The sequence below is a fragment of the Acomys russatus genome, chromosome 6, assembly GCF_903995435.1.
Source record: "Acomys russatus chromosome 6, mAcoRus1.1, whole genome shotgun sequence".
NCBI lineage: Eukaryota > Metazoa > Chordata > Mammalia > Rodentia > Muridae > Acomys > Acomys russatus.
The window spans coordinates 19,222,829-19,249,035 of record NC_067142.1 but is presented as its reverse complement, the minus strand read 5'-3'; the positions used below and the strand labels follow the sequence as shown (position 1 = coordinate 19,249,035).

The window sequence follows — 26,207 nt, the reverse complement described above, 5'->3', positions numbered from 1 at the left end:
CCCAGTAAATGGACATATGTGGTAAACAGGCAACGGTTCCTTATCTTCAGAGCCAGGCCAGGAGGTGGGTGTGTCAGGAGTGACTCAGTGTCGGACACTTGGCTGTCACCTGTGTGTTTTAGGGCCTTCCCTAATCCTAGCAAGTCCACTGCAGCTGTGGCGTGGATTGGAAACCTCAGCTTTGGTTACTTCTGATTCGCACAGAGACAACAGCAACAAAAACTGGATCTCATGGCTGGAGAAATGATGGAGAGGCTAGCAGCACGGCTTCCCAGCACCCATAGTGGGTGCTCACAGCTGCCTGTAACTGCAGCTCCAGGGAGATCTGATGGCCCTGGCTTCTGTGGACACCAGCACCCACGTGCACACGCTCCCATGCAATTTAAAAAGGAGGGAGGGAAGACAGACCAGATCTCACACATCCCATCCCGGCCTCAAGCTCCCTCTGCAGCCAGGGGTAAGCTTGAACTTGTGATGTCTGTGTGCCTCCACACAAGGCAGGAGGTGTAGGGGAGCAAACTCTAAATGCTGGGCAGGCACTGTAAGGGCAGGGACACACCCCAGTCCCCCTGTTGCTTGGATTTGGAGCAAAGGTTTTGCTCTTCCCCGTGATTATCCTTGGTGAATATTTCCTACATTGACTTTATTTAAAATAAAGACAAAGAAACATACAGAAAACAGGAGTGCTAGGGAAAACTGCTCCTTTGGTTAAGTGTCTGCTACGCAAGGACGCAGACCTGAGCGCAGACCTCCAGAACTCACAAAGCCTGGATGTACACACATGCTCACACATGCCCGTGCACACACATATCACACACAGAGTCAATTATTGTAATTTTTTAAAAAGGTGGCAAATGACTGAGGAAAGAGTCTCCCCTTCACACGTGTACATGTGCACGTGTGTCTGCACACTCCCACACTGAGAAGTACATGCAACACCTGCGTGCACACACCACACATGCGTACTAAGAACATATATCTAAGTAGTGTGTAACTTGGCATCTGCGGGTGTTCAAAAGGACCCTGCCCCCAGCCCAGCCCAATGTTGGTTCATTTCCGTCAAGTTCGCAGATCAAGGTTGGCACTGAGAAGTTGTGGCCACTTAGGTTGTGTGACTTCCGCCCTCTCTCAGCAGCCTCAGCTCTGCAGGAAACGGTGGCTGTAAAGGAGGCCAAAGGAATTTTCAAGTTCCTGAGTCACAGCCTTGTGGGGCGCCTATCCTTCTATTTCTAGCCGCACTCAGATGTGCTTAATTATCTAGTTAAATTGCTTAGCTCGCTCATTAAAAAGCACATAATTAGCACAGGGGGAGTAGGGTGGGTGCCTGGTGTGGGCAGGTGCCTGAAGAAGTGCAAAGGCGTGAGCAGATCTATGGCCCTGGCTTGGAGCAGCCCACGGCCATGCCTGGCACCAACACCAAAGGGGCCGCCAGTCACCGAGAAAACAATGAATTATGTTCAGTCTGCCTGATTTCAAAAACAGATAGAGTGTATGAAAAATAGCTCGCCAGACTAGACCTGTGACCTCAAAGGCTTTAAATACAAGAATGTGTTAAGTGTGGATGCACCATTAACAGTGAACGCCAGGCCAGGTGTGATGGTGCATTTCCTGTAATCTCAGCGCTCAGAAAGCTGAGGGGGGTAGGGTCGGGGTGGGGTGGGGGAGATCCTGAGTTCCAGACCAGCCTGAGTGACACGGTGTCACAGAAAAACATAAAAACCAAACACTGTTCCAAAAACCCCAAACAGTCTCCCACAAAGAACACAGCTGGGGAGTTAGCACCCTCAGATAGGATTTCTGTGCAAGGATGATGATCAGAATTCAGATGCCCAGAGCCCAGGTCAAAAGTGAGGCCTGGTGCTCACAGCAGCAGCATGTGTGCAAAAAGCGAGGCCTGGCTGCGCACACATCTGTGACTCTAATGCTCTGGTGATGGAGAAAGGGGCTCCCTTGAACTTTCTGGTCAGCCAGCGTAGTGGAAACAGTGAGCTTCAGTTGAGCAGTCAGGCTTGGGGGGCACAATCCTTTATCCCAGCACTTGGCCCCCAAGGGCTCAGGCATTTAAAAGCTTAGCGTCAGGTGTCATGAGGCAGGCCTTTAATCCCAGCACTCCGGGAGGTAGAGACAGGCAGATCACTGTGAGTTCCAGGCCAGCCTAGTCTACAAGGCAAGTCCAGAACAGCCTTTTGAAACCCTGTCTCAAAAAAACCCCAAACAAACAAACAAACAAAAAGCTTAGTGTCTTGGGGAGGCTTAGGAGATGTGGCCTTGATAGAGGAAGTGTGTCGCTGGAGGAGGGCCTTGAGAGTTAAAAGGCCCGGTGCCTTTCTCCTTTATTTTCTCTGCTTTCTCCTATGGTTGAAGATGCTCTGTCCATCTGTGCCTGCTGCCTGCGGCTGAACTTCCCTGCCATGAAGAATTCTTAGCCCTTAGGATCCATAAACTGCCCTGCAGCAACAGGCACTTCAGGATACAGAAGCAGAGACATGTGACCTCTGTGAGTTAAAGGCCAGCCTGGGCTACATAATGATCCCAGGCCAGTCAGGGCTACCGAATGAGTCCCTGTCTCAAACATTTAAACATACTTTCTTGTTTAGTTTTTTTGAGGCATGGTTTCTCCGTATAGCCTCGGCTGTCCTGGACTCACTTTGTAGACCAGGCTGGCCTCGAACTCACAGCAATCTGCCTGCCTCTGCCTCCCAGAGTGCTGGGATTACAGGCATGTGCCACTGTGCCCGGCTTAAAAACAATTTGTAAAGAGACTGAGGAGCCAATGGCAGTTAAGAGCATCCCTGCCCTTCCAGAGGGCCTCTTCAGTTACAGGTACCCGTGTGGGGTGTTCGCAGTGCCTGTAACTTCAGCTGTAGGGGCTCTCTCCTGGCCTCTGAGGGCACCCACATATTTGAGGTATATACAACATGCACAGCGCACACATATGCATAATTTAAAAATACAGTGGACAGTGACAAAAATGCCTAATGTCAACCTCTGACTTCCACATATGTACTACACACACACACACACACACACACACACACACACACACAGAGTATGCGTGCACTATAACACTCACATATATACACTACACACATACAATATATATGCATACATATGCACACACCCATACCCTGTACCTGCACACATACACGTATGTGTACATTCATGCACATGCACTCAGACACATATACCCTTATACAAACACTATAACATATAAACATATGAATACATAGTATACACACATACTTGCATTTATGCACATTTGTACATACACACATGCATATACATATATGTATACATACAGACTATACATACACAGACACACAGACACCCATGCACACAATATACACATACACATAGACACACAATACACATAGACACACTGTATATGCACACATGTGCACACACCCTCTGTACACACACACCACATAAATACTGTACGCACAGACATACACTCACACTATACTCACGCACAGTGTTTTAGGCATTTTGAGTGACTTTTTTTCAAGTCCACCTGACTTTAATTTTTTTTTTCCTTAAATTTGAGGCCGGGTCTTACATATCCCAGGCTAGGCTTGAAGGCTGTATATGGCTACAGATGGCCTGAAACTTTGGTTGCTTTTGCTCTATCTCCTTGAGTGCTGGGATTGGCTGCTGTTCTTGCTTCGCGCATCTGGTCTTTCAACAATGCCATTTTGTCTCTGTTAACATTGATCAAGTCCTTATTTGTCTAAACACCAGTCTGAGAAGTCCTCTTGGTGTGTGCCGACTTCTGGTCCCATTTTCTCCCTGGTATTGGAGGCCGGGATGGTGGGTGTGTGCTGACCCCAGTGGTGAGCCTTTGCCTGCTCCCCAGAGAGCTTTTGCGGCTCTGTCTCAGGCTGGAGCGTGCTTTGTGTGTTAGTTGCTTGGCTTTGGAGGGATGCTTTGGCCAGCAGTCTTTACAGAAACCTCCCCGGTGTCAGGGCCTCTCAGAGCTATGAGCCTCTTGGTTGTTGTTAGAATGTTAGTTCCTCTAACCAACTCATTCAAACGGAGTTTTAACATTTGTTTTATGCATATGGAGGTTTTGCCCCTTGCACATCTGTGCACCACGTGCGTGCCTGGCACCTGTGGAGACCGGGGGGGTGGGGCATCAGATCCCCTGGGACTGGGGTTACAGAGAGTTCTGAGGCCCCATGTGGGTCCCCAGTGCTTTTAACTGCTGAGCCATCTCTCTAGCCCATTCCTGTCCCCACCCCTCTCCCATCACCACCCCCCTCACTTTGTGAGACAGGTTCTCCCCAAGTAGCCACGTAGCCATGGATGGCCGGGAATTCACTTTGTGCGCAAGGCTGGCCTTAGACTCAAGAGAGTTCTGAGATGAAAGGAATCTGCCACCAGACCTGGCCCTTTTAATCAATTCTTTTAAGAAATTATTATTTAGCTGGGCGTGGTGGCGTACACCTGTACTCCCAGCACTCAGGGAGGCAGAGGCAAGAGGATCGCTGTGAGTTCGAAGCCAGCCTTGTCTACAAAAGAGTCCAGGATAGTCAAGGCTACACAGAGAAACTCTGTCTCCAAAAACAAACATACATACATACATACATAATACATACATACATACATACATACATACATACATACATACATACATACATACAGCAAGAAGTAAGAATAAGGCCTGGAGATATTATTGAGGTCCCCAAACTGTCCCCCATTAGCTCCCGTTTGACTTGGAAGTAGTTAGGAATAGCAGCTAGAATAGTTTGCTTATTTCACCCTCTGGAAGCTCTGTGGGGGTTGCTGTGTATGTGGTGGGGCTGGCGGGAGATGGGCAGGGGTGGGGGTAGGGGGGATGGGTGTGTGCATGTGGAAGTCAGCAGACAGCCTTGACTGCCATTTTTCAGGTGCCTTCTACTTTTAGGCAGGTCCCTCGTGGGTCTGGAACTTCACACAGGTGCCTAGACTGTCAGCCACTGAGCCCCAGATATCCTCTTGTCGCCCCCTTTCCAGTGCTGGGTCTGCAAGGGCCTCTGCCTCCTCAGTGCTGGGATTAAAGGCATGAGCTTCAGGCCTGGCTCTTTTCACGTGGGCTTCGGAGCTTGAACCCAGGCTCCGAAGCGCCTCGCTGACAGAGGCATCTGCGGTCTAGGGTGCATTGTCATCCTTGCCGCTCTCCTAGGGGTGCAGGTTGGGGGTTGGTTAGAGTTTCACACACACACAATTTAAGACAAAATTTAAATATTTAAATATTTAAATATTTAAAGAGTAGGGATGTCATATATCGCTTGATTTCAACTGGATAGAATAAATAAACACATACCATCTCTAAGTACTTGTCCCTGTCATCTGCAGCTCCCTAACTGGGCCATCTGTCCGTGTGTCGCCACCTCAGACCAGCGGGATGGCTGCCAACAAGGGCAAGAGCCAGGGCTCCCTGGCACTTCACAAGGTCATCATGGTTGGCAGCGGAGGGGTCGGCAAGTCAGCCCTGACACTTCAGTTCATGTATGACGAGGTAAGAGACGCCAGAGCACCCTACCCAAGGGCCCGTGCTCGCTGTGGCGTCATGTGTGCCTGCTCCAGCTGTGTCCTGAGTCCTTTCCTAATGGAGTCCATCTCCCAATCCCCCCCCTCCCCGCACAGAGTTTCTCTGTGCAGCCATGGCTACCCTGGACTCGCTTTGTAGACCAGGCTGGTCTCGAACTCACATAGATCCAGCTGACTCTGCCTCCCGAGTGCTGGGATTAATGGTGTGCGCCACTAAGCCCAGCTCCTAATGGAGCTTTTGAATAGCTTCAAGGGGAGAGAGTCTCAGCAGAAGATTCTGGTTGCTGATATGATTTTAGCTGTAGTAGAAATGGAAGGAGTTTCTCTGTGTAGTGCACTTCCATGTTATGTGTGTGTGTTTGAGGTAGGACCAAAGGAAAAGAGGGGCCTCTGTATAAGTTCTATAACTTAATTTTAAAAATTATTTTAAATTACGCATAAGTGGGAAAATGTGTATGTAGGTGGGGGTGGGTGTACAAAACTGCAGTTGCCTGTAGAAGCCAGAAGAGGGCGCTGGATGCCCTGCAGTTGTAGGCCGATCCTCCTATGCCTCCGCTTGCTGGGATGATGAGTGTATGTTACCTTGCCTGGTTCATGAGGCTCTGGGGACAGAGCTCGGGGCTTTGTGTGTGAAAGGCGAGCACGCTACCAGCTCACCTACTCCCCAGCTCCAGGTGCTAGAGTTTGGGTCTTGTCTCTGAAGAGGTGGAGTAGTAAAGGACTGACCTTCAGCCTACACATCACCTTAGGAACCTGAGTTCAGCAAAGAGATTAGAATCCAAGTCGCTTCCTGGTTGCCCAGAAGCTGTGTGCTCTCACTGCCATACTCTGCCTCACCAGGGTGGGGTTTGGGGGGGGCGGGGAGCAGGCTAAGAACTGTGCAATGAAAGCTCTGAAACCAAGGGCCAAAAATGAACCTTTTCTCTTTTATGAATTCTGTGGTGTGTGTGTGTGTTGCCAGTGTGTGTGTTTGCTTGTGTACATGAATACGGAATCCTAGAGGCCAACCTAACTTGTTATTGCTCAGGAACTGTCCACCTTGACTTTTGAGTCAGGGTCTCGTGTCCTAGAACTCTGGAGGCTGAGACGCTGACTGGCCCTTCTCCCGGCATTGAGATCACAAGCACGCACGGGCCACAGCCAGCTTCCTGTCTGGGGTTCCCCGACTTGAGCTAAGGGTTCTTGTGGTTGTCAAGCGAGCACTTTTACCAAACAAGCCATCCGCAACCCCAGCCCTTCTTAACACTTACGCTGGCAAACGGCTTTCGGCCTGGAGTTTAGGTGGCGCTAAATCGCTGCAGAGGCAGGGCTGTGGAGAACATGGGTGTGTGTGTTGTGTGTGTGTGTGTGTGTGTGTGTGTGTGTGTGTGTGTGTTCCTGTAGCTCTGGCAATCCAGACATTGTGCCAAATCCGAGATGAAGAATCCTCTTCAAGTGTAAGAGCTGCTGCCATTGTGGCTCCAGAGAAGGGATGTTCAGGAAAGCCTTGTCAGGATATTTTATGTGTGTGTGTGTGTGTGTGTGTGTGTGTGTGTGTGTGTTTTTAATGTTACTTGTCTCCCTGTGTGTGTGCATGTTACAGCACACTGGAGGTCAGAGGATAATAGGGATGGGTCACTTTTCTCTTTCTAGCCCATGGGTCCTGGATTCAAACTCAAGTTTTCAGGCCTGGAGACAGTCACCCGCTAAGCTACCTCACTGTCCCAAAAGTCACTTTTATCACGTACGGTTCAAGCAGGCGTGGTTGTGTATACCTGTAACTCCAGCACCCAAGAGGCGGAGGCAAGCCTGGGCTGTGTAGCAAAGCCCTGTGTCAAAAAACCAGGATATAACAGAGTGAATTGTTGTTGTGGGTGCTTTGCTGTTGCTGTGATGACAAAAGCAACCATCTGTTATGTTGGTGAAGGCATGGCTGTGGGAGCAGGTAGGTGGATGGCTGGTCATGGTGCGTCCACACTCAGGAAGCAGCGAGTGAACAGAAAGTGGGGCAGGCTATAAAACCCCAAGGCCCACCTCAAGTGACCTACTTCTTCCAGAAAGGCCCCTTCCCAAACAGTGCCACCAGCTGGGGACCAGGTGTCCAAACAAATACTGCGCCATATTCTGGGGTGCCCTTTTCACTTTTCTAATACTGCTCTTTGAGTTGTCAAAGTTTTAAAATTTCAAATTTCTTTTTTTTTTTTTTCAAGATTTATTTATTTATTTATTTATTTATTTATTTATTTATTTATTAATTATGTGTACAGTGCTCTGTCTGCATGTTCACCTGCATGCCAGAAGAGGGCACCAGATCTCATTATAGATGGTTGTGAGCCACCATGTGGGTGCTGGGAATTGAACTCAGGACATCTGGAAGAGCAGGCAGTGCCCTTACCCTCTGAGCCCTCTCTCCAGCACCAATTTCAATTTTCTTAATTAATTTATTTTATGTCTATTGGTGTTTGCATGGATGTCTATGTACCAGATGTGTGTAGTACCCACAGAGGCCAGGAGAGGGCGTCAGATCCCCTGGAACTGGAGTTGTGGATAGAAAGTTGAGCTGCCATGTGGGTGCAGGGAATTGAACTCAAGTCCTTTGGGTTCAATTGAGACTACAGGCTACTCTTCCAGAGGACCTGGGTTCAATTCCCAGCACCCCCGTGATAGCACAACAGCTACATATAACTACAGTTGGAGGGACTCTGAAACTGTCTTCCGTCCTTTACAGTCACTAGCACCCACGTGCCTGTACACGCTCACGCGCGCGCACACACACACACACACACTGTTCTCTCACACACACAATAAAATAATAGCTTAAATTAACTTATTTATTTTTTTAAATTATTTTTATTTTATATGTTTGAATATTTTGCCTGTGTGCCTGGTAGCCATGGAGGCCAGATGAGGGCATCAGATCTCCTGGAAGGTCTGTCAGAGCAGGAAGTACTCTTAATCGCTGAGCCATTTCTCCAGCCCTCTCTTGCATTTCTTGAGATGCTCTCTATGTAGCCTTAGCTGGACTGGAACTTGTTATGTAGACCAGGCTGGCCTCAACCTTAAGATCCACTTATCTTTGCTCCACAAACGCTGCCATTGAAGGTATGTGCCACCATGCCCACCTTCCATACCTCATTTTTTGTTTTTTAAAAAATATTTCACCAGATGGTGATGGTGGCAGCGGCGGTGGTACATGCCTTTAATTCTAGAGGCAGGGGCAGGGGAATCTCTGAGTTTAAGGCCAGCTTGGTCTACAGAGTGATTGCCAGGCCAGTCAGAGCTACACAGAGAAACCCTGTTTTGAAAACCAAAAACAAAACCAAATGTTTTCCTTGGCAGTGTCGCGCATGTGTGTCATCAGCTGGGATTGTATTCTTTCCCGCTTACTCTCTCTTCCCCCACTTCCAGCTCTCACTTCTTAGTCCTAAAAGGCCCATCTATTTTCTGGTCTACTTTGTGTGACCCACTGGGTTTGGCTATTGGTTAGGGTGCTTGCAGCATGGGGGCAGGGTATCTCGTTAGATTGCTCAGGCTAGCCCCAAAGCTTGTGGTCCTTCTGCCTCACCTCTGGAGTGCTAGGCCTGCCTGAGTCCGCTCTGTGGGTAAGGCAGTCAGCCTGCAAGTGTGGGGACCTGAGCGGGAACCCCTAGAGCCTGTGTAGAAGCTGGATGTAGTAGCATCTGTAACCCCAGGACTTCCGTGGAGAGATCAGAGGGCAGGCAGGAGAGTCCCCAGAAGCTCTTGGGCCAGCCAGCTTAGCACTTGCACAATGCCAAGCAAAAGAAAGAGCTGTCATCTGACCTCCACTTAAGTACTGTACTGTGCGATAGTGTGGGCTCTCTCTCTCTCTCTCTCTCTCTCTCTCTCTCTCTCTCTCTCTCTCTCTCTCTCTCTCTCTCTCTCTCTCACACACACACACACATGCACACACACATATACACATAAACATACACTAAATGTAATTTTAAAATTTTTAAAAAAATATTTATTTATTCATTATTTATACAGTATTCAGAGGACACCAGATCTCATTACAAATGGTTGTGAGCCACCATGTGGTTGCTGGGAATTGAACTCAGGACCTTTGGAAGAACAGCCAGTGCTCCTAACCTCTGAGCCATCTCTCCAGCCCCAATTTTTAAAAAATTTTCAGGGCAATGCATCTTAACAAAATCTGTTGCTAAAGGCTCATGAATTAGTTTTTTGTTTTGTTTTGTTTTGTTTTTTTTTCCTGTGTGTATTACAAAATAAACATTTGAGAAGGCTAATTTTCTTTCTTTCTTCGTTTTTGGTAGCTTTTGAATTTGAATTGTCTTTTGGGAGAATACTTCCTTATATACAATGACTAATCTCTACCCTGCCTGGTGACCCTTTTCAGAAGACACACTGTGTTCTGGAATTTTCTACATACCTGTATATAGTTCCTGTCTTCCTGTTTTTTGCAGCAGTGTAGTATTCTGTTGAGTAGCCAGCGATTTGCTCAGCATTTGAGTGGGCCTTCATCTTTTGTGACGTCATTTGGTGCCACAGTGACCTCCCTGATTTGGGCCCTAGCATTTCTGGAGCTTAGATTCCTAGAATGTGGGTGGTGTGTGTGGAGGGGGGGTCAGAGGATAAAGTGCTTCTCATTTTATCAGATATGGACAGATCTCTCTGTGGACTGGTCCTGTCCCTTATCCCACAGTCTTCCCCAAAGCCTGTGTCTCAGGGCAGCATTCTCTCTCTCTCTCTCTCTCTCTCTCTCTCTCTCTCTCTCTCTCTCTCTCTCTCTCTCTCTCTCTCTCTCCCTCTCCCCTTCTCTCCCTCTTTTTTCCCCTCTGCACACTTTGGTTTTGGGGTTCCTGTTGGATGCTGATGCCTCTCCACTGGTGTGTGTTAAAGAGGAGAGCTCTGTGCACCGTGGGTCCAGATCTTGCTCTGTTTAGCTCTTGCCTCTGTGCTGTGCTGTGTTGTGCCTCTGTTGTTTTCACTCTTGGGAAATCTAATTTATCAAAAAAAATTTTTTTACATGGCTTCTGGACTTTGAGTCATAGTTAAAAGGCCATCTCTACTTCAAGGTAATAAGGTTCTCAGTGTGTCCCCTTTCAGTGCTTGACTGGACTTGTTTATCCATTTACATGTATGTGAGCATGTTCCATGTATGCAGATGCACGTGTGTGGGGTGTGCACATGTGTGTGCATGCATGTGCTTGTGTGCCTGTGGGAGTCGGAGAACACCCCAGTCATGGTCCACCTTGAGACCAAGTCTCTTTTTTTTTTTTGGGTTTTTCGAGACAGGGTTTCTCTGTGTAGCCTTGGCCATCCTGGACTCACTTTGTAGACCAGGCTGGCCTCGAACTCACAGCGATCCGCCTGCCTCTGCCTCCCAAATGCTGGGATTAAAGGCGTGTGCCACCACGCCCGGCCGAGATCAAGTCTCTTATTGTTACTGAATAGGCTGGGCTGGCCAGGGAGCCCCAGTGTCACCTGTCTTTACGTCCCAGCACTGAGGTTATGAGCATGCACTTACTACCATGTCTGGCTTTTTTTTTTTTAAAAGATTTATTTTTATTATTTTTAATTACATGTACCCATGTGTAACTGTGTGGGTACATGCATGTAAGTGCATGCGCTCTCATGCATGCTGGGTGCATTGGACTCCCTGGAGCTGGAGTTACAGGCAGGCAGGAGCCACCCCGGCTACTTGGGGCTGAACTTGGGTCCTCTAGGAGAGCAGTGTGTACTCTTAACTGCTGAGCCGTCTATCCAGCCTCTGGGTTCGTTTGTCTTTTGGTTTGTTTGTCTTTAAATGTGGGATGTGGGGCTCGAACTCAGGTCCTCATGCTTGCTGGGCATTACAAACACAGGCTTTCCCACTGTTGTCATATAATTTTGTATTGTCTTGACAATGATGTCACTAAGAGTTCTGTTCAGTGTGCTTGGCTTTCTTATCTTTAAAATGGAGCTCTCTGTCCTATTGTCAAAAGCCTTTAAAAAACAAACAGTAAGCTGGGCTTGGTGGCTCACACTTTTCATACCAGCACTCTGGGAGGCAGAGGCAGGGGAATCTCTGTGAGTTCGAGGCCAGCCTGGTTTACAGAATGAGTTCTAGGATATCCAAGGCTACACAGAGAAACCTTGCCTCCAGACAAAAAAAAAAAGTGGAATTCAGAGCTATCAAGAAAGTAAGGGGGCTGGGTGTGGTGGCGCACACCTTTAATCCCAGCAGTCAGGAGGCAGAGGCAGGCGGATCGATTTGAGTTCGAGGCCAGCCTGGTCTACACAGTGAGTCCAGGACAGCCAGGGCTACACCGAGAAACCTTGTCTCAAAAAAAATCAAACCAAACCAAAAAAAAAAAAAGAAAGAAAGAAAGAAAGAAAAACAGAACAGAAGAAAGTAAGGGTTCCCAAGCATGGTGGGACATGCCTGTAATTCCAGCATTTAGAAGGCAGAGACCAGAGGCTCAGGAGTTGAAGACCAGCCTGAGCTACATAGTGTGACCCTGTCTCAGAAAGAAAGGGAGGGAGGGAGGGAGGGAAGAAGGGAAGATTGTATTCTTCAGGATTAATAACTTGAGGCTCTCAGCGCATGCAAAGCTGTCGTAACACATTCAGATGTAGGATCAGGGGGCCAAGTGTACCCCTTAATCCTGACTGTTCTTCCCAGTTTGTAGAAGACTATGAGCCCACCAAAGCCGACAGTTACAGAAAGAAGGTGGTCCTCGACGGAGAAGAGGTCCAGACAGATATCCTGGACACGGCGGGCCAGGAGGACTACGCGGCCATCCGCGACAACTACTTCCGGAGCGGAGAGGGCTTCCTGCTTGTGTTCTCCATCACAGAACATGAGTCGTTCACGGCCACCGCAGAGTTCAGGTGTGCTCGCTGCCGGGGAGAGCTGGGGATGTGGGGTTCAGTAGAGCGGCGATGGGGAGGAAGAGCTCTGCCCCAGGGTGTCCTGAATCCGGGGACACTTAGATCCAACGTTGCTGCCATCTCTTTGTGCACCAATGTTTTAGGATTTCTGGGCATCCCTTTGTAAGGAGATTTATTTTTATTTTTATTTACATGTACTGGTGTTTGTTTTGCCTGTACGTGTATGCCTGTGTGCCATGTGTACGCAGTACCTACAAAGGCCAGAGGGCTGTGAGCGTGCCAGTGGAAAGCAAGGCCTCTGCGAGAGCAGCTAGTGCTTTTAATTGCTGAACTGTCTCTCTCCCAAATTAATTCTATTATAAAGAAACAGTAACTGGCTCTTTACCATACAAACATTCCATTTTCTTTTTCTTTTTTGATTTTTTGAGACAAAGTTTCTCTGTGTAGCCTTGGCTGTCCTGGAGTCACTTTGTAGACCAGGCTGGCCTCGAACTCACAGCGATCCGCCTGCCTCTGCCTCCCGAGTGCTGGGATTAAAGGCGTGCGCCACCACGCCCGGCTCCGCTTTTTACTTTCATTTTAATTTATTGTATATGTATGGATGTTTCGTCTGCATATGTATCTGTATACCACATGCATGCCTGGTGTCTGTGGAAGCCAGAGGTGGGCATCGGCTCCCCTGGGACTAGAGGGGTACAGAAGGTTGTGAGCTACCATGTAGGTGCAGGGAATTGAACCCCGGTCTTCAGGAAGAGCAGCCAGAGTTCTTGACCACTGAGCCATCTCTCCAACAACTCTGTGTGTGTGTGTGTGTGTGTGTGTGTGTGTGTGTGTGTGTGTGTGCCATAGGTCAACCTTAACTGTCTTCACTGTCCACTTTATTTTTTGAGACAGTGTTTCAAGTACCAGGCTTGGCTGATGAGTAACTTCCTGTCTCCACCTTGCTAGTGCTGAGAACACAGAGCATACTACCAGCTATCCTGCCTGACTTTTTATTATGCGATTCTTGCGAACAAGTTTTTTTTGTTTGTTTGGTTGGTTGGTTTGGTTTTCTGAGACCGAGTTTCTCTGTGTAGGCTTGGTTTTCCTGGACTCACTTTGTAGGCCAGGCTGGCCTCGAACTCACAGAGATCCGCTTGCTTCTGCCTTCCTGAGTGCTGGGATTATAGGTATGTGCCTCTACGCCTGGCTGGGAACAACTTTTTTTTTTTTAAGATTTTTATTTGTTATATATACAGTGCTCTGCCTGCAGACCAGAAGAGGGCATCAGATCCCATTATAGATGGTTGTGAGCCACCATGTGGTTGCTGGGGATTGAACTCAGAACCCCTGGAAGAGCAGTCAGTGCTCTTAACCTCTGAGCCATCTCTCCAGGCTCCATTGAAACAAACTCTTAACTCAGCCATCTTCCCAGCTCCTATTCTCCATCCTTTAAGAATGTCTTTATTACTGTGTTTGTGTGGGGCGGTATGTGTACATGCCTGTGTGTATGTGTATTTGTGCTGCAGATAATGTGTGGGGGTTGGAAGGACTTGGTGGAAGTCGGTAGGTGCCTGTAGTCAGTCAGGCTTGGTGCCAGGCTCGCTTCCTTGCTGAGCCATCATCGCGATAGCTCCCAGCCTCTGGGCTTCAACTGGTTCATTCTTGTCATGAAGTCAGATGACCCACCAAAGGTAAAGGGAGGCAGCTGACACTTCCCAGGACGCGGAAGGCAGCCTCAGTGAGCTGCAGAGGTGCCAGGGTTGAACTCAGCCAATCCAGTAGAACCTCTATTTGTGCTTGGGGTCTCCGTTCTCCAAAGTACTGAAGGTGTGTGTGTGTGTGTGTGTGTGTGTGTGTGTGTGTGTGTGTGTGTGTGTGTGTGTGAAAGACTAATGGACAGAGCAGGACTCAGGGTGAGCAGTTACCTCCATCTGTAGTGTTTTTGTTCATTTGTTTGTGTTTTGTTTTTTCTTTTTTGAGATAGTATAAATCTGGCTGTCCTGGAACTCACTCTGTAGACCAGGCTGGCCTCGAACTCACAAAGATCGATCTGCCTGTGTCTGCCTCTCTAGTGCAGGGATTAAAGGCGTGCGCTATCACCACCCAGCTTCCATTTGTAGCTCTTTTGAGCGTACCAGGGAGTTTCTGTGTGGGTAGCACTCCTGTGATCACATCTGTTTCCTCTTCATAATCCAATTTTGATGCAGTCCTGAGGATCAGACAGAAAATGTGAACACGCTACCTTATTTTCTCTCTTGTCCCTATGTTGAAATTAAGCGTTTTTTTGAGCTATCACTTTGAGTTTGATGGAGTTTTTTTTTTTAATCACTGTCTCATGTAGCCCAGGTTCGCCTTAAACCTGTAGTCATAATGACCGTGAACTTTTTGTCCTTCTGTCTCCACTGAGTGCTGGCCTTGAAGGCGTGTGCCGCTAAGCCCGTCTGTAGATGGAACCTGGAGCTCTGCGCGTGCAAGCCACGCACACTGCCAACTGGGCCACATCCCCAGGCCCTTCAGTTTGTTTTAACCACTGAGATGCGCAGATGGGTCCTTCCCTTCCTTCTTTCCCCAACTCTCACTCTCCACTTGTTCTCCGCCCCCCACCCCCAACCCCAATACCTGGGGACCCTGTTGAGATGCGAACTCCTGGCTTCCTGTGTGGCTGTCTCTTGTAGGAGTGTGGGGCAGAGAAACCTGCAGCTGCACAGAGACCAGCTGATCCCAGTGCGGAAGGCTGAGGGCCAGCCTGCAAAAGCCCCTGCCAGTAGAGACCCGGTTTGAAATGTCCCCCTAATGGGACAGTGTCTGCTGTTCGTTAGCCAAGCTTTTTAGGTGCACGTAAATACCAAGTCACACTACCATCTGAAAATAAAATAAAGCAAACCAAAGCGACTTTATTTGTTTGTGTGTGTGCACTGGCACACGTACCCTAGCGCTCGCGTGAAGGTTGGAGGACGTGTTGGCTGGAGTTATTTTTCGGCACTCACCTTGTAATCAACCTCATGTCATCAGGCCGCCTGGAGGCGAGCTCCTACAGCTGCTGGCCACCTGAGCAGCGCCTCCCTCTGACTTCAGCCTTCTTACCCACGCTGCTGTCCGTGCCTCATCCCTAGGGAACAGATCCTCCGAGTCAAGGCCGAGGAAGATAAAATCCCGCTGTTGGTCGTGGGCAACAAGTCTGACCTGGAGGAGCGGAGGCAGGTGCCCGTGGACGAGGCCCGAGGCAAAGCGGAGGAGTGGGGTGTGCAGTACGTGGAGACGTCGGCAAAGACCCGTGCCAATGTGGACAAGGTACCGGGAGTTCCGGGGCTCAAGACACAGCAGCTCACTTGCTTGGGTCTTAATGTTATTTTAGCTGTGTGTGTGTGTGTGTGTCTGTGCGTGTCTGTGTCTGTGTGTGTGTGTGTGTGTGTGTCTGTGCGTGTCTGTGTCTGTGTGTCTGTGTGGTGCGTGTGTGTCTGTGCGTGTCTGTGTGTGTGTGTGTCTGTGCGTGTGTGTGTGTCTGTGCGTGTGTGTGTCTGTGTGTGTGTCTGTGTGTCTGTGTCTGTGCGTGTCTGTGTGTCTGTGTATGTGTGTGCGTGTCTGTGTGTGTGTGTCTGTGCGTGTGTGTGTGTCTGTGTATGTGTGCGTGTCTGTGTGTGTGTGTCTGTGCGTGTGTGTGTGTGTGTCTGTGCGTGTCTGTGTCTGTGCGTGTGTGTGTGTGTGTCTGTGCGTGTGTGTGTCTGTGTGTGTGTCTGTGCGTGTCTGTGTGTGTGTGTCTGTGAGTGTCTGTGTATGTGTGTCTGTGTCTGTGCATGTCTGTGTGTGTGTGTGTGTGTGTGTGTGTCTGTGTCTGTGTGTCTGTGTCTGTGCGTGTGTGTGTCTGTGTGTGTGTGTCTGTGTGTGTGCGTGTGTGTGTGTGTCTGTGCGTGTGTGTGTCTGTGTGTGTGTGTCTGTGTGTGTGCGTGTGTGTCTGTGTAGGAGTATGCACATGTGAGTGTAGGTGTTCACAGAGGCCAGAAGAGGCCGTCGAATCCCCTGGAATTGAAGTTGCGGTGGTTGTGGGTACTGGGAACTGCATTCAGGTCCTCTACAAGAATGGCCCTCTCTCCTAACCACCAAGCCACCTCTCCAGCTGCCGCCAATGCTACTTCCCTTCCTCTTTCTCCTCCTTTTCTCTCTTTTCCTCCTCCTCTTCCTCCTTTTCCTTCTCTTTCTCCTCCTCCTCCTCTTTTTTCTTTTTGGTGTGGACATACCCGCAATCTGCTTTTAAGCTTGGTTATAGCCAGATGCCCGTGAACTTCTGATCTTCCATCTCCCAAATGCTGGCATCGTGGGTTCGAGCCACCACAATTGGCTTGTCATTTTTCTGTCTGTCTGTCTCTCCCTCTCCTTGCTTTCTTTTTGTCTTTTTGGTAAAATCTCACACAGGCTAGCCTAGAGCTCCACATATAGCTGCAGAGGACACTGACCTGTGGTCTTCCAGCCTCTCCCCTGCCACCCTCCGGTGCTGGCACGCCAGGCGTGCACCACCAGCCTCTCCCCTGCCACCCTCCCGTGCTGGCATGCCAGGCGTGCACCACCACACGAGGTTTTGCAGTTATGGGGATGGAACCCAGGGCTTCACACAAACACACAGCTGCTCTGTTTTTTTGGTTTTCCTCAGAGTGAGTTCAGGGTGTTACCACACAGTTGAAATAAGGACTTCACAGCTGGACTTCTCTGTTTTCACATGCTACAGTGTGGGCTCTTCCTTCATGTCCTGGGCTTGTGAAATCAGTGCTGAGTCACAGCAGGCAAGTGGGCGGGGCCTGCACTGTTATGCTTAGTCACAGAGCCTCTTCTCTGTCTCAGTTCAAAGTGTAGCCCAGGCTAACACTGTCCTGTGTCACTCCCCCTTGCACTGTACCCCACCGGGGAGAGCTGTTTGATGGGCAGGTTCTGGAGGGGGGCTTAGTGCTCTCAGTGGGACATGAGGAGGCCTTGGCTTCAATCAGGAGTCAGTGCCTACAACACTCCTCTGTGTAACCTGGGGTACAGTGTAAATTGTGCTCCATCAGTCGGTTTTGGGTTATTTTAATTAGCTTATTTCTTTATTTTTACTTAAATTTATTTATTTATTTATTTATTTACTCACTTTGCATCCCAATTCTAGCCCCCTCTCTTCCCAGTCCCACTCTCCCTCTTTCCCCATCCCCCATCTCTATCCCTCAGAAAAGGGATGCCCCACCCACCCCAGCACATCAAGTCTCATTAGGACTGAGTGCATCTTCCACCAGGGTGGCCTGGCAAGGCAGCCCCATCAGGGGAAGGTGATTGAAAAGCATGCAAGAAAGCCCTTGTCACTAGGTGTGGTGGTGCACGCCTTTAATCCCAGCACTTGGGAGGCAGAGGCAGGCGGATCTCTGTGAGTTCGAGGCCAACCTGGTCTACAAAGTGAGTCCAGGACAGCCAGGGCTACACAGAGAAACCCTGTCTCAAAAAAACAAAAACAAAACAAAAAAGAAAGCCCTGGGGCTGCAGAGATGGCTCAGTGGTTAAGAGCACTGCCTGCTCTTTGAAAGGACCCGGGTTCAATTCCTAGCACCCACATGGCAGCTCACAACTGTCTGTAACTCCAAGATCTGGCACCCTCACACCAACACACATAAATTAAAATTAAATAAAAATATTAAAAAAAAAAAAAAAGAAAGAAAGAAAGCCCTTGTCAGAGACAGCCCCAGCTCTCCTAACTAGGGGATCCACATGGAGACCAAGCTATCCATTGGGTTCCTATGTGTAGGGGGCCTAGGTCCAGTCTTCACATGGCCCTTGTTGGTGCTTCAGTCTATTTCTTTATATATGGTGTGTGTATGAGTGTGTGCATGAGTGTGTGCATGTGTGTGTGCCCGCGCACACACCTGTGCACACACATGCCACAGCACCCATCTGAAGGTCAGAGGATGACCTATGGGTGCTCTCCTTTTATCATGTGGGTCCCAGGGAATGGAATTCAAGTTGCTAGGCTTGGCAGCAACGTACCCTACCCACTGTCTGTCTGTCTGTCTTTCCTTTATCTGTTTTGAGACAGGGTCTTGTGTAGTCCAGACTGACCTCCAGCATGCTAGAGTGACAGGTGTGGAGTGTCACCGCTGACTGATGGGGAGTCGGGACGGTACCCAGGGGTCCGTGTGTCCTAGATGAGAAATCGACCAGCGGCCACGTCCCAGCATCTGCCTTTCCTCTACAGTGTCAGCTGAACGCTCACATTGATCCTTGTGATGCTCTTTTCTTCCTGTCAGCTTCCCAGCCGAGGGAAACGCAGGGGCCATCCAGGAGATGCCTTCATCCTCTTTTTGAGACAAGGTCTCCCACTGTAGTCCTGGTTGGCCTCTGCCTCCCATGCCTGGCCTGAGGCTTTACCTTTTTAAAACCAAGATGGCTGTTTGGTCATGGTAGCGTAGGCCTTTGATCCCAGTACTCAGAAGACAGAGGCAAGCAGGTCTCTGTGAGTTCGAGGCCAGCCTGGTCTACACCAGGAGACCTTGTCTAAACAACAGCAACACGAACACAACAGGAAGACGCTCTTTTCTCAGCATGCAGATGCTGACACTGCTGTTGAGGGGTGGGTGGGAGTCAGCTCTCTGGGATCTCATGAGGTAGGGGTGCTGCACACCATCATCTCATTCCTTTCTCCCTGGACAAGCTTCAGCCTGCAGGCAAGACCCAGCAGGAACTCGTAACCAGTAGTAAGTTTTCTCCAGGGAAGACTTTGCTCCAGAAAGGCTGTGGAGAATCTCACCCCAGGAACGGTGTAGGCAGCATTTTCAGGCAGATGCTCTCACAAGTCTCTTCGTCCTGCCTTTCATCACAGGATGAACCGGAAGCCTGTTGCTTTGTACCTATGACTGTGTTAACAAAAGGGCTGTAGGGGTGAGCCTGAGATACTTGGGGTTCCCTTCCCTGTGCCTGGGGCTCATGGTAAGCTCATGTGGAGTGCCGTAGCAGACAAGCAACACTGTTTTGTTTCTTTTCTGAGGCAGTATTCATGTATCCCAGGCTAGCCTCAAATTTCCTGTATAGTCAAGATGACCTTGAACTTTGAACCTTCCCAGACCTGTGGCATTACACATAACTTGGTTTTTAATTCCTTACCCTAGGCCAGCCTCTAGCTCAATAGGAACTTCTGATCCTCCTGCCTCTGCCTCCTGACTGTTAGGATTACAGGTATGCACCGCCATGCCTAGTTTTTACAGTGCTGAGGATGCCACCGATGCCCTTGCCCTGGCTTTTCCCCTTGGTTTGTCTCTGAGAACCAGCTCAGAGCAGTGCAGATAAGAAAGCCTGTGCTCCTTGTCAGGCTCCCAGCCTCTGTGGGGAATCTCCGGCGCGTCTTCGCATAGTTTGTCTGCTAGGGTGTAATCAGTCCTTCGGGAATTGTTCGCAGCACAGGGCAAAACCCAAACCTCCCCGACAGACGATAACGCCTGTCCAGATAGTACCCAGCGGCTCATCTTTCCTGATAACGTTCCTTCTCGGCAGTGGGGTAGGGGTGAAGGGGTGGGATGGGGGGGTGGGCGTATGGGGCACGGGGTGAGTGAGAAGGAATGCTGTGGCAAGACCTCTCGTTCCCTCTTCTCCCTAGCTCTCCAGCTCAGGAACCTGCCTTCCCCATTCCCACCGCTTGCTTTTCCAGATGTGCTGTTGGTGGCTTTTAAAGTAGGATTGGCTGTCACTTATAATGGCAGTCTAGCCCTTCTAGTGAAATGAGGTATGGTGGCATGGGACAAAGCAGGGACTCACCCTTTTTTTCCCCCGCACGCGCGCGAGTGCGTGTGTGTGTGTGTGTGCTCATGTATATACTGCCACATGTGTGTGTAGGTCAGAGGACAACTTGTGGGAGCCAGTTCCCTCCTTTTACCATGTGGGTATCAAATCCTGAATTCAGGCTTAGTGGCAAGGGACACTACCTGCTGAGCCTGTCTCTTTGCTTTTCTGGAATGGGACGTATAGGCTCACAGGCCATTCTAGAACGATACTTGCAAAAGCACATATTCTGTGATTAAGAAAAGTCCTGGCAGGGTGACAGGCTCGTCCTGTTGGTGTTGACAGCTGTGGAATGGCCGAGATCTTTGGTTAGAGTACAAGAGTTGCCACACAAACCTCTCAAGCACCCATCTCAGTGATGGCTTCTTAGAACACCACACCCCGAGACTGACTATGGCCAGGGACACAGTGGCCTTGGGAGCCTGACCGTGACGTTGGTCTGCTTCCAAGGCAGGCTTGTTATAGGAAAAACCATAGCCAGGTGACCAGGACGGAAGCAAGGGGGACGGCAGCATTACATTGACCAGTTAAACCCAGGAAGAATCGATTTTGTTCCGAGCACAATGTCCAGGTAGCTAGACAGAGCATTTTAAGCTGATTGGCTAGGAGTTAAGGTAGGAGAGCTCTTGGGGGCTTTCCAGCTCGCTGGGAACAGGGGACACAGCAGGTCACTTATCTTGAACATGCATTTGTCATCTGCTGTTTTATTCTAAGCAGCAAGCCTTGAACCTCCCTGGTTTTAGGCACATAGGGCTTAAGAACCTGAACTTAATTTCACCTTATAATAAAAATGGGGACTTGGAATCAAAATGGTTTCTGGTATACTAAGAGCTGGTGTTAACAGAGGAGCCACAGTCATGCTGGGAACTAAAGTACGTCTCAAGGGAGGGGCTGTAGGGTGTGAGCAGGTAAGCAGGTTGCAGCAGTGGGAGAAGAAGCTGTTCCATTAAAGCTGATTCTCACTGCTGTAGATGCCTTGTTATTTATTTATGCTTTGTTTTTAATGGAACAGGCTCATAAAAGTGGGGGGGGCCAGGGGAGGGCCAGAGACGGACTCAGTTGACAGAACTCTTGCTTGGGGCCATCACCAGTGTCACATATCCCAGCCTCTGGGTGCCTGGGAGGCACAGCCAATCGGAGGCTGGTTTGGGCTACAGGAGAACCTGTGTAAAATGAATAAATGAATGGATTTATTTGGGCGTTGTGCCACAGGAGCTAACGGGCTTGATGGTGCCTGGGCTTCCCGCCTTACTCTTTTGTCTCTTCCTCCCCACCGCCAGGTGTTCTTTGATCTCATGAGAGAAATCCGAGCGAAAAAGATGTCGGAAAATAAGGACAAGAATGGCAGGAAAAGCAACAAGAGCAAGAAGAGTTTCAAAGAGCGATGCTGCTTGCTGTGAGCGGGGCGCAGGCGCAGAGTGGGCCACGCAGCAGCCCACGAGGCTGCCTATGGGCTGGCTGCCCGCTCTCCACAGCCGCGTTCACTATCACTTCTTTAAATGGGACAGATGTCTGTGCATCGGTGGCCGGCAGAAGGAAGACTCCTTTGTGTAATGGATCTGTAACTGGCAGGAGCTTCGAGTCTATCCCTCCCACCTACCCTTCCCGAAACACGGCTGCCACCAGCTCTAGGGGCGTAGCGCTGGGGGTCAGAGACAGCTGAGTTGTGATGACAAGAAAGTGTAGTCACAGCATCTTATCATGGCCATCTTTTGTTTGTTTTAGTCAGGCGTGGTGGTGCACGCCTGTAGTCCCAGCAATCTAGAGCACTAGGCAGGGAGGGTACCTGGGCTAGCCTGGGCTACCTAGCAAGACTCTGTCTTTAAAAGAAAAAAACAATTACTGTCTTATTTTCTTAGGGTTTAGAAGAGGGTCTCCAGCAAGATCCCTTGTCAGTTGACAAGTACACAGGGGGAAAAAAATCTAAGTTCTGATAATACTGAAAAAAGAAAACAAATTAATTTCTTTTCTTTTTTTTCCTCTTTTCTTTCTCTTTCTTTTTTTAAAGATAAACTCCTGTGTCATGGAAGCAGAGTTAGAAAGATGAAGTTCACTTAGGTCAGACAGACTGAACCAGGCTTCCGGGTGTTTGTAGCAAAAGCTAAAGCGGGGCGTTGTTCTTTTTATATTTAAATGCCAGCCAGGTGCTGGCTGTGGGCTTTCCCTCCTCAGCGCCCTGTGAGGAAACTTTGTTGCGGGGGAGATGCAGGCCTGCACCCCATAGTGAGCTTGCTTTTTCTGACTGGGTCTTTCAAGTCTTCTGGTCCCGTCCCACACCAGCCACACCACCAGTTTCCTCTCCACCCCACCAGCAGAGGTCCCGCAAGCCTAGTCTTTTTCTTCCTTCTGAAAAATGTGACCAGTTCAGATTATGTGCCAGAACATGAAGCCAGTGCCAGCACTGGCTGGTCTGCTACCTCTCCCAACTCCTGGTGAGTCCCCAACGTAAAAGTGGATGGTGGGGAGGCTCGCACCGGCTCTCTTGAAGGGGACACTGGGACAGCAGGCTGCCGCTAAGCACACACACACCTCCCGTTTTTTTTTCTTCAGAAGTGAACATTTCATGTTCAGGTGCCGAATGTGAATCTGGTGGGGAGAGCACAGGGGCCTTCAAATGGATGGTTTTCCTGGAGCTTAAAGGATTGTGTCATTTCCAAAGAATCATGGGCTTTTTCAAATAAACAAACAATACACTTTTCAGGATTTCGCCCTTTTTGCCTGCCTGCCGCCCAAGCGGAGTGCTGGGGTGGGGGGGGGGGGAGGAAGTAGCAGTTACTTGTCATTCTTAGCAGATGTGCTGCAGGATCAAACAAGCCTTACTTCACGGAATCCCATGGGTTGGGAAACACAACTATAAATACAAGCAATAATTGTAACTTCATCTCTCCTTTGGGAGACAGCTCCATCCTCCTTAAAATATAAAACCTTGAAGATAATTACACCCGAGTGCTAACGGAAAGCTCTATCGATTAAAGATTTCGCTGACATAAAAATGTGCATGTGAGGCTGGAGAGATGGCTCAGTGGGTAAGGGTATGTGCTACAGAAGCCTGAGGACCCGAGTTCGAATCCCCACACAGATATAAAAAAAACCCAGGCATGGCCGTGTGCATGTCTGTAGCCACAGAGCCATGGGGGTGGAGACTGGAGGATTGCTGGGGCTCAGTGGTCGCCAAACAATCACCAGGCTTAATGGAGACCGTCTCAGCAGAAGGAGATGGAGTGGGATGGCACAGGGCACCTCATTGCACGCACGCACACACACACACACACACACACACCACATACCTGCGCTACGTGTACACACGTGTAAAACATCAAAGATAATTATGCTGCCTATGAAATGAATCCATCTCGGTTTCACTGACAGAAATGTGCTTATTAAGCTAGATGGATTTTTGTATGCAGATTTATTTCATTTGTGTGTGTGTCTGTGTACATGGTATGTGTGGGCACGAGTGCCACGTGTGTACACAAGGAGGTCAAAGGACAGACACCTCGGGGGGCGGGGCTGGTTCTCTCCTCCCACCGTTGCACGGGTTCCAGGGATCCAACTTGGGTCATCAGACTTGTTTGGCAAACGTTTTTACACACTGAACCATCTCCTTGGCCAAAAAGAAATTTAATGCAGGCTGGCAAGGTGGGCTCATTGGGTAAAGGAGCTTGCCACCAAAAACTGACAACCTGAGTTCAGTCTCCACAACTCAATAAATTAATTAAATAAATAAATAAAAGTAAATATTAATGAAATGACAATAATTGAAATACGCAGTTCCTGTGTCACTGCAGGAGCTGTAGGCTAATAAACCTCCATAGGCGCTTAGCGCGTGTAATTTACACTTGCCACACACGCCTGATGACCTGAGCTCTGTCCCTAGAGCCCATTGTAGAAGAAGAGATTCCTAACGTTGCCTCTGTTACAGTTACGCGCACACACACACATTATGAGTATTTTTAAATTTATTTATGTGTATGTCGGGGGGGGGGATATATGCAAGTGAGTGCGGTGGCCAGAAGCGGGCGTTGGACCTTATGACGTGTTACAGATGGGCCCAAGTAGCTCTGCAGATACTTTCTGTAAGGAGAACAGTCACTGCTGCCTCTGGTGCTTGGCCCATTACCTTAAACAGGCCCTATGAGGCTCCGCCTTCAGCCCTGCGCCACAGTTCCTTCTCCCTCATCGCCACTTGTCTTACAGATTTCAGCAGTGTACCAGTAGCGTGCCAGCTAGCTGCCCTCTCCCACTCTCCTCTCCCTTCAGGCCTTTTCACGGTTACAGTAACCTTGTCCCTTGGCTGCTCTCTACATGCGCATAATGCATTCTTCTCACTCTCCCACGACCCTCATGGCTGTCACCCCATTCGACCCAAGACCTCACCCCCCTTCCTGTCCGCTGCTCAGATTCATGACTTTGGGTTTGTTTTGTGACCCATTGCGGCCACTTGTGTGAGCACCGGATTGGAAACTCTGTATGCATTAGAGCCTGGTGGAGTCACCAGTGGACACACAACTGAAGACCAACACTCCCCTCTACTGCGTCTACCAGTAACAAATAGTTGGGCGCTCAAGATGGGCCCAGTCACCCCATCTCAACCTCCTCCTCCACCTGCCTTTGCCCTCCTTTTTAAACTTTATTATTTATTTGTTTATTTAGGCAGGGTCTCACTGTGTAGCCCTGACTAGCCTGGAATTTACTATGTTCAAAGATCCGCCTGCATCCACCTCTCGGGCTCTGGGACTAAAGGCATGTGCCACCACACCGATGCTCTGCCTGGCTATTGACAAGCCCTTCCTTGTGCAGACCCAGCACAGTCAGCCTTCGCTCGCCTTGAGATCGCAACCTTAGCCAGAAGATGGCATTTCAAAGCCCTTTCCCTATTTTCCGGTTCTTGCATTCTTCTATCATCTCTTTATACACTAGTCTCAATCTAGTGTATACACATTTTATTTAGGGCTGGGCGCTCCTGTCATTTATTTTTATTTTTTATTTTTTTGCCTTTTCGAGACAAGGTTTCTCTATGTTATCTTGGCTGTCCTAGACTCGCTTTGTAGACCAGGCTGGCCTCGATCTCACAGTGATCCACCTGCCTCTGCCTCCCAAGTGCTGAGATTGTCATTTATTCTTTTTTTCTTTTTGTTTTTAGAGACAAGGGTTCTCTGTGTAGTCTTGGCTGTCCTAGACTTACTTTGTAGACCAGGCTGGCCTCGAACTCACAGCGATCCACCTGCCTCTGCCTCCCAAGTGCTGGGATTAAAGGCGTGCGCCACCACGCCCGGCTGTCATTTATTCTTAAGTCTTTTTTTTTTTTTTTTTTTGGTTTTTGTTTTTGAGATGGGGTTTCTCTGCATAGCCCTGGCTGTCCTGGACTCACTTTGTAGACCAGGCTGGCCTCGAACTCACAGCAATCCACCTGCTTCTGCATCCTGAGTGCTGGGATTAAAGGCGTGCGCCACCACGCCCAGCGGTCTTCCTCTTCTTTTTGTTCTTCTTGTTCTCCTTCTCTTCCTCCTCCTTCCCCTTCTTCCTCTTCCCCTCCACTTCCTCCTCCCCTTCCTCTTCCTCCTCCCTCTTCAGAGACAGAGCCTCACCATTGAGACATACTGGTGCTCAGTCCTGCATTTCATCCTGGTTTCGTTTTTCCGGATACTGTTTCCTCTTGGCAGATGCAAGCAGAGGGACCCATTGACTGGCCCCTAGGCATGCTCACTTTGAGGGCAGCACGGCAACCCTTTGCCTGCAGGAGTGGGCCCAGGTCTTGATTGGCAGTTATCTTGCCATCAACTTCAAGTGAGGCTGCCTCGGGTCCCCTGGGGCTCTGTTCACTTGTCCTTTCTTTCTGTCTGTGCCTGCAGGGTGACGAGTTGATTGCTCATCTGCAGCGTATGCGCATGATCTGTTCTCCACCCTAACCTTTGCTGTTATTTTGTTTGCGTTTAGAGATGGGCGCATGTAGTGCAGGCTTGGCTCAAAGTCAGAGATTCTCCTGCCTCTGTCTCCCGAGTTTGGAGAGTAAAGGCATGTGACACTTGGCTGCCTTCAAATTACGTAAGTAGCTGAAGATGACTTTGAGTTCCTGA

General features: G+C 49.3%; 1 protein-coding gene across 2 annotated transcripts in view; it reads left to right on the top strand.

Annotated features, from left to right (window-relative positions):
• Ralb (RAS like proto-oncogene B) overlaps positions 1-21,549 on the top strand; it is a 41,749-nt gene extending 20,200 nt beyond the window's left edge. For both annotated transcript variants that reach the window (XM_051147257.1, XM_051147258.1), the window contains exons 2-5: positions 5,335-5,497; positions 12,155-12,363; positions 15,459-15,636; positions 21,411-21,549. In XM_051147257.1, coding sequence (XP_051003214.1) covers positions 5,384-5,497; positions 12,155-12,363; positions 15,459-15,636; positions 21,411-21,530 — 621 coding nt within the window. In that variant the 5' untranslated portion in view covers positions 5,335-5,383 and the 3' untranslated portion in view covers positions 21,531-21,549. The remainder of the gene's footprint in view (positions 1-5,334; positions 5,498-12,154; positions 12,364-15,458; positions 15,637-21,410) is intronic.
• Positions 21,550-26,207: the final 4,658 nt, after the last annotated feature.